The following is an 8026-nucleotide window of genomic DNA, read 5'->3' on the forward strand; positions in this document are numbered from 1 at the left end:
TCGCATATTTAAGAATAATAATTAGGAAGGTACAACCTAATTTTTGTGGGATATATCGATTAGTTTTACAATAAATTCAAGTAGAAGGATGAAAAATGTTTATTTTAAAATATTTGAAGAATGTTTTCTGCTAAAAATGACACTTTAAGAATGTAATTTTTAAATTTAGAGTATAATTAAAAGATGTTTTCTGCTACTTTAAGGATATAATTTAAATTTGGAGTATAATTTAAGGATATAATTTAAATTTGGAGTATAATTGAAGGATATAATTAAAATAATAATGGCATCGTACAACTTACAACCTCTGCAATACTATGGAACAGTGCATTATGTAGGTCCATTAACTTCTCCGTTAAAGTCATCTTGAATTTCCTGTAGAAGATATCTCTGCGTCTTCCTCTTTTGATCTGTTTAGTTTTGTTTTTGTACTATTCGCAGCAAATGGTTAAAGATTGAACATATTGTAAACTGCACAGGTGTTTTAAATGTCACCTTTAGAAATGACTACTTGGGATTCTACTATAGGGTGTGCCGCATCATCATCATTTAGCAGCAACAAAATGTGAGAAAGAACAGCAATTGAATTTCACATTAAAACAAAATCCCTGAAAGCCAGGATTTTAGAGTATCATTAACAATAATATAGCCTGAACGGACATGGCCAGACGAAATTGATCACACCAATCTAACGACAAAATGTTGATTGCTACTATAGATCCTTTAAAAAGTCTAGGGTAAAATGACAAAAGTAATACAAAACGAACCCAAGTTTGTGCCTTCATAAGTTCTTTCAAGATCAAACCATCAACTTAACTCATGACGCACTTGGTGCAGTCTCAGATTTGTCAGTCTCCATTGGCTCAGCAGCAGGTGGTACTTCACTGCCAACACTGGCACCCTCAGTTGCATTTCCTGCATCAGGACTCTCTGCACTCGGAGGTTGTTGCTCACCTCCTTGAGGAGATTGAGGTGGTGGTGTCTCCGGAGTTGCTGGCTTAGCTGGCTTAGGCTTTGTCATTATAGGCCTACAGACCCTGTAGATGCAGATAGTTAACAAGTGGGCTAAGCAGACGGAAAAATTGGGAAGGAAGTAAGAAAGAAAGAAAGAGCTTCCTACAAAGACGAGACAGAACGACTGGAGAAGCAAGAAATGACACCAACAGACAGTACAATTAGCCCAAATATTTAAATCTACAAGTAATAGTTAAACAATATCAGTAAACAAAAGTACCTATCAAGTGCCTCTGCCTTCTTTCGAACATCAGCTGACAATAGAACAGGGTTGGCATATTTTGGAAGAGCATCCTGCTGTTGCTTTTTCTCTCTAAACCAAGCCTCGGCTTCGACACACTCATTCAAAACCTAGGAAGTCCAAGAGAAACATAAGCACCAAACCAAATTCTCAGAAGAAGATGGGCAAGCATATGATGGAAAAAAGGGAAGGCAAATAACAAGATCAAGCAGATTTATCCATACCTTCTGCTTATCTGCTAAATCAATGTGATCAAACTTGGGATCACTTGACACTGCCGCCTCTCTGTAACTATTTATGCAATAAATAAATTGATCAATCACAGGACCCCTCTCGGTGTACTCCTTATATCGTTGCTCAATCGGGTCACCTTGCTGCAGATCCACTCTAAATCAGCTCTGTATATGCCAAAACAATAGCAAAAATAGGATATGCGAAAAACAACCAACCTTTTTAAGCTCCTCAAGCTTGGCAATGTAAACACCCTTAGTTTCATCCTCTCCATCTTCATACAACCAATCTTCCACTTCTTGAAGTACAGCCATAAATTGTTCTCTTTCTGAATCAGTTACAAACTCTTGATATTTATCTGAAAGCTGGATATATAAAGAAGATAGTTGTCAGTGACATAAGAAATGTTTTCAACAACCACCATAAAAAACCAACTGATACCTTATTCCTCATGTCGTAAACGTAGGACTCAACAGCATTCTTTTTGTCCTTTGTCTCCTCCATAACACGGTCCTGAAGAGCCATTTCAAATTCTTTCTCAACAGCCTTCTGAACATCAGCAGCTGCCATTGCACCATAAACAATTTCAGTCACTGGTACAGATGTCTTCTTGACCTTCTTCTTAGGGGCTTCGACCTGCAAGAAAATGAACACAATAAATGCTAAGCTTTACCGACATCAATAAGCTAATACACTTGAGAAAAAGAAGAATATTACTTGCGGAAAAGGGTCGAAACTACCCTTAAACTATAGGAAAATGTCTAAAAATACACTCCATCCATGTTTTGGTAAAAAAATACCACCTTTTTGGCTCACATATACCCTTCCATTAACTTTTTTGCTCACATATACCCTTTCATTACCTTTTTGACTAACTTATACCTTATAACTTACAACCAATTTTTTTTAAAAAAAAATCTATTAATCATTTCCCCATAATCTATTTAAATAGAAATATACATACCTCTTCAAAATCCCAATTTTTTTTTTAAAAAAGATCTAGTAATCTCTATATATTTTTTTTATAAAAATTTGTTTTAAATAATTAATATATTATAAAAATATTAATCGTGCCACAATATCTATTTTCTTTTTAAAAAAAAAAAATAAATAGAAAAAACTGTTAACTTAATTTTTTTGATAATCTGCGATAACTACTTTTTAAAGAAAAAGTTCCACAAACAATTTTACTTAAAAGATTAACTTGTTAAAAAAATGAAGGAAAAAAAGCGATGGATGATCGTAGCCATAGGGAAAATTTAAGTAGGAAACTAGAGAAAAATGTGTGCAATGTAATTGAAGATAAAATAATATATTGTTATGAGTATGAGATAATAATTTTTTTTATAAAATATTAATCATCTATATCATGTGTAGAATCTTGATTTAATTAATGAAATATTAGCCATTAATTTTTTCTTTTGTCTTGAGTCTTCAATTCAAATAAAAAATTAAGGAAATGGAGAGAAGTTGGATTCAAAAATAAATAAATAATAAAAGATTACAATATTTTTTTTATAAAAAAATTGGGTACTTGAAGAAGTATATTGCTTTGGTTTGGATAAATAGGAGAATGACACATTATAAATATTTTTTTAAAAATAAAGAGTAAAGAGAGAATTGTTAGTTTCAAGGATATAAGTGAGCCAAAAAGGTTAATGAAAGGGTATTTTTAGACCAAAAGATGGATGGAGGATATTTTTAGACCTTTTCCTATAGTTCAAGAGTATTTTTGACCCTTTTCCCTATTACTTACAACCCAACATTAATTATGCAACAAAAACACTACTGTGATGCATTTCAAGGATTAACATATAGGTAAATATAGCTAAATCATGTGCTCCCTATGGTACATGCATAAATCAAATCCTGATAGTTTAAAGAGATGCATAATCTGATCAATAACAATCAAGTACGACTGAGGGGAATATCAACTAGCTAGATGAGTAATTATAAGAAGTAAAAGAGCGCTGTGTTACCTTAGCATCTGTCTCCATTTGGACAGGTTTGTCTCCAGACTCTGGAACACCATTCTCAGCCCCTGAAGCAGCTGCAGCTCCTTTCGCATCCTGCATATTTACATCACTTTCTGCTGTAGTTGAAGGAGCAGCATCAACTGAAGCTTCATCTGTTTCCATTTTGGCAGGTTCCTTAGCTGTCTCTTTCACAACTGGGACTTCCACCTCTTCTTCTTCCAAAAGCTATTCCGAAGCAAAATCATGAGATCAGATGATATTGTTTCCATTCACTAGATAATTGAACAAAAAAAAGAATTTTTGGACTTACTGTTGCAGACTCAACAGAGACGATACCATGCAGGTTTAGGCGTACTTTGACTTTTAGTTTAGCCCTTTCACCCTTCGTAGATTGGAATGGTCCAATCTGTCAAAAAGTTCAAAGAGAATCTAAGTGAGCCAAGGTCTCACCAGAAACCAGCGAATCTTCTTTCCTCTTAATTTTAAGAAAAAAAAAACATAAAATCCAATTAGTAAGTGGAACTCTGAAATACCGTGTAAGTACTGATTTTTGCTGGCGCCTGCAGTTCACTGACATCAGCATACTGTACATCTATTGTAAATGTGCCAGATCTGTAGAATGTCAGAGCTTTCACACTGGGTATCGGATTCCCTTTGGGAAAAACAATCGTGCTCTGATGATTCTCTAAAGCTCCATTTTGTGCATCTGGAGCAGGCCCCTTCCAAGATAATGCAATTGGGAAAGGGAAGCTCTCATTGACCTTCAATCAGCCAACTAGAATTCTTAGTACAGTTCTTGCACTCACAAATCACCACAATCTATTGCTGGGAGTTAGATGAGCAACTAGTAGCATAATATTTAAGTAAAGGTTAAAAGCAACACAGCTGGCATCTGCTTCACCAAAAAATGTTAGTGCTTCTATAATAAATCGTGCATTTCCTTCATCCTTCAAGAAGGCAATTTCTTCTACCTCCTAATTTGTCGTTCATTACCCTTATATCTACACTTGATTCAAGTTAACCAAATGCAAACAACTAAGTAAAACAAAGGAAAAATCAAAAGCATGTTCTAATACTTATCTTCACACACTAAATTGATGCCTACATACATAATTTTGCTAATTTTGCTTTGATTGGTTTTAAATAAAATGAAGTTGAAAACACTGAATCCAAATGACTATGGAAAAATATATTGACCAAGAATATGCAAAGCTGACAAGCTGTTACCTTGAATTCTCGCACTTTAAAGGTAGGACTGAGAATAGCGCATTGCAGTGCAGCACCTTTGGCCACACATTCACTTGCATTCATGGTGCGCCTCGGTTCCTTACCGAAGAATTCTGTTAAAATCCTCATAATTGCAGGTACTCGGGAGCTTGACCCAATAACCTCAACTGCATGAATGTTCTCAGTAGTAAGCCCAGCTTCAGCAAGAGCTTTCTCCAGTGGTTTCTTCACTCTCTCCAGTATAGGGATGCTGATTTGCTCAAACTCATCCCTCTTGAGAAACCCTCTAACGTCCTTCTCATCCATCAAACACTCTATATTTAAAGGTGCCTCGGGGTTTGCACTGAGAACCTTCTTCAACTTTTCACAAGCAGCTCGAAGCCTAATGCATGCCCTAGCATTTTGGTAAACATCTATTTTGTATTCTTCTTTGAACTTTGCAGCAAAATGTTGGAAAATAGCTTCATCAAAATCCCTCCCACCAAGATTTCTGTCAAATGAATGAGCCAATATCTTCAATTCGCCTTTCTTAAAGCCAGCAATACAAACTTGCAAGCTTGCATGCCCAACGTCAACAAAAGCAACATTCAGAGGGTCACTTTCAGGTAAATCTGTCTTGTAAATACCATATGCTAATGCAGTAGCTGTTGTCTCATGAATTAGATGCAAAGGATGCAAGCCAGCAATGGTGGCTGCATCCATTACAGCTCTTCTCTGGAGATCAGTGAAATAAATTGGAATTCCAATGCAACAATCAACTACTACTGCATTGAGATTCTTTTCTGCTATAGTTTTGAGATCCGAAAACACCATTCCAAGAACCTGGGTAGGTGTAAAAGTTCTCACTTCTCCCAAATATCGTGCATGGATCAGGGGATATCCATCAGGCCCTTCAGTTACTAAGAAGGGAAGTGTCTTAATATCTCTTTGCAGCTCGGGATCTGAAAATTGCCGCCCTATTAGCCTCTTTATCTGGGAGATGGTATTCTTTGGATTCATCATGCTTGATGCTGCACCAGCAGTACCGAGAAATCGTTGCTTCTCTCCGAAGCAGACTATAGCTGGAGTTTCCCTTTTTGATTCATCATTAAGTACGACATCAATTCCTCTCTGCCTAGCAACCGCAACAACTCCACTCTCATTCCCGAAGTCAAAACCAACCACGCTCATCTTTTCTGGATGCGATAACTACAACACAAAGGAGGTACCTAGACCACATCAAAAGACAAGAATCAACTAAAACGCCAGCATCCTCGTGTGAGAATCTACATCAAAAAAGCCATGGATTTAAATGGTAGCACCCAAGAGCAAAATCAAAAAGTGATTGATCTTCAATCAATAAGCTAAGAAAGCCGATCACTGGTGGACAGGCTTTCTTGGAATGCAATTACTCTATACAGTAATTATGAATACACAGGAGGGCAAATGAGTTCTATCTTTTCTTTCAAGTAAAGAGAGTGAATAAGATGGCCTGAAGTAATCAACAATCTCCAGCTAGGAAAGCTGATCACTCGTGGACGGGCTTTCTTGGAATGAAATTACTCTATACAGTAATTATGGATACACAAGAGAGCAAATAAGTTTACTTTTTAGTAAAAGAATGAATTAAGATGGCATGACGTGACCAACAATGTCCAGAAACGTCAATCAAAAACGTCAACAAAAAGAATAATATAGACACAAAGTTCAAGAATGATTCTTCTTTTTCTAATATCCCCAATATCCCAAGTTACCGAAGTTCAAGTACACAATTTTTATCTAGTTTTACTGCCAAGAAAACTTTCATGCATGAATGAACTCGCACACCTACAGACAACGCAGGAAACTACACTAAACCACCAACGCAAACTCAATTTTTTAATATACAATCTAGCAATACACCAAATCCCTATATTTACCCTATATAAATTTTAAAAAATAGGCTCCACATTGCCTTGTATTAACTTAAGAGCCAATTTGTATTGACTTTGGCTTATGACTTACAAGCCAAAAGCCATAGTTAGAAATCCTAACTTATAACTTTTTGGCTTAGATCCAAATGCTTAAAAGCACTTTCTAATCTAACTCAAAACACTACAAAAGTGCTATAGAACACTTAGAATAGATCAATCCTAACAAACTTTACCTAATATGAACTCAATCGTACAAAAAAAAATACTCGAATGTTAAGAATTGATCTGATTGAGGATTAAGCAAAGATCATACCATACCAAGCCTAAAGGATTTTGATCCAGACCTTCACACCTCTAATCATAAACCTCCTTAATCATTTCTTTGCGTCTTGTAATTTTCTAAGAATAGATTAAGAGTTCGCCGAAGCAACCAACAATGCAGGAACAATAACTGCAGTTTATCTACTAAATCATGAAACTACAACACAGTCTAGACACAACAGATTCAGTTTACTCCTAACAAAACACTAAACAACATGCAATTTAACCGATAATACTACATCTCCAGCTAAACATCACCAAATCTAACAATCAAAAGCAAAAAAAATCGTAGATCTACAAATTGAAATACAGAGAATAAGAGTTTTGTGAGGCAAACAATACCTTGAAGACGAAGAACGGAATCGCAGTTCCACGAGGCAAAAGGAGAATAGTATGATAAAACAGAAGGGTTTAAAGGAGAGCAAAATATATGTAAATGAAGAGAAGAGGGGTTTGTGTAGAATTTTCGAGTTTTATATATTATTTAATTTTTTTTTGGAGAGTGGGGGGAGGTTCGAGTGGTCCTAGATGGGTCTAGAGGTATTCTAGAAAGTTCTCACCCTTAGCGCACAAATAGCCATATGTATAGGAAGTCCTATTTATAATTTAACCATTAACAACATATATTAGCTCATGTCAATTTTCAAATAGTATATAATTTTCAAATAGTGTGTATATATATTATTTTTTAAACGTGGTATTAGTAGAGTAGTTTTGAGAACTAATTAAATATAATATTTTATGCAACTTTCAAATATGAAACAAACTTTAAAAAAAGCAGATAAATTAGAACGAAAAGAGAGATTTAGAAAAATTTTAGTTAGAAATAGATATGTCAGCGAACAGTTACTTGCTTCTAGCCGTTTTTATATAATAGTAAAATAGCTTAAGACTTGATTCAAAAAGAAGTTATATAATGATTAAGATAACATAGCTAATTAGACAGTGATTGTCCATGTATGCACGGATCAAACTTGATATGAAAGAGTTACATTTTGGAGTTTGGCCTATCAAACTTAATACAAGATCAAGATCAAGTTCGATAAACTCGACAAGTTAACACCAAAAATTGAAAGGAGTCTAAAAAGGATTTGGGTGGGAGAGAGGGAGAAGGGGGGGGGGGG

The 8026-nt window shown here is 35.3% G+C and overlaps 1 protein-coding gene across 2 annotated transcripts; it reads right to left on the minus strand.

Moving 5' to 3' along the window:
• Window positions 1–566: 566 nt before the first annotated feature.
• LOC107007156 (heat shock 70 kDa protein 15-like) lies at window positions 567–7398 on the minus strand. Of its 2 annotated transcripts, none has more exons than XM_015205646.2 (10): window positions 7245–7398; window positions 4690–5897; window positions 3996–4223; window positions 3773–3868; window positions 3466–3687; window positions 1928–2122; window positions 1705–1851; window positions 1480–1629; window positions 1235–1365; window positions 567–1037 (listed from the first exon to the last, which is right to left on the minus strand). In XM_015205646.2, the coding sequence occupies exons 2-10, from the start codon at window positions 5857–5859 to the stop codon at window positions 818–820; spliced, it is 2559 nt and encodes an 852-aa protein (XP_015061132.1). In that variant the 5' UTR covers window positions 5860–5897; window positions 7245–7398; the 3' UTR covers window positions 567–817. The 2 variants fall into 2 exon arrangements, with proteins under 2 accessions (XP_015061132.1, XP_015061133.1); XM_015205647.2 differs by having other exon boundaries at window positions 4690–5954; window positions 7245–7379.
• Window positions 7399–8026: the final 628 nt, after the last annotated feature.

The sequence above is a fragment of the Solanum pennellii genome, chromosome 12 (assembly GCF_001406875.1).
Source record: "Solanum pennellii chromosome 12, SPENNV200".
NCBI classification, from domain to species: domain Eukaryota; kingdom Viridiplantae; phylum Streptophyta; class Magnoliopsida; order Solanales; family Solanaceae; genus Solanum; species Solanum pennellii.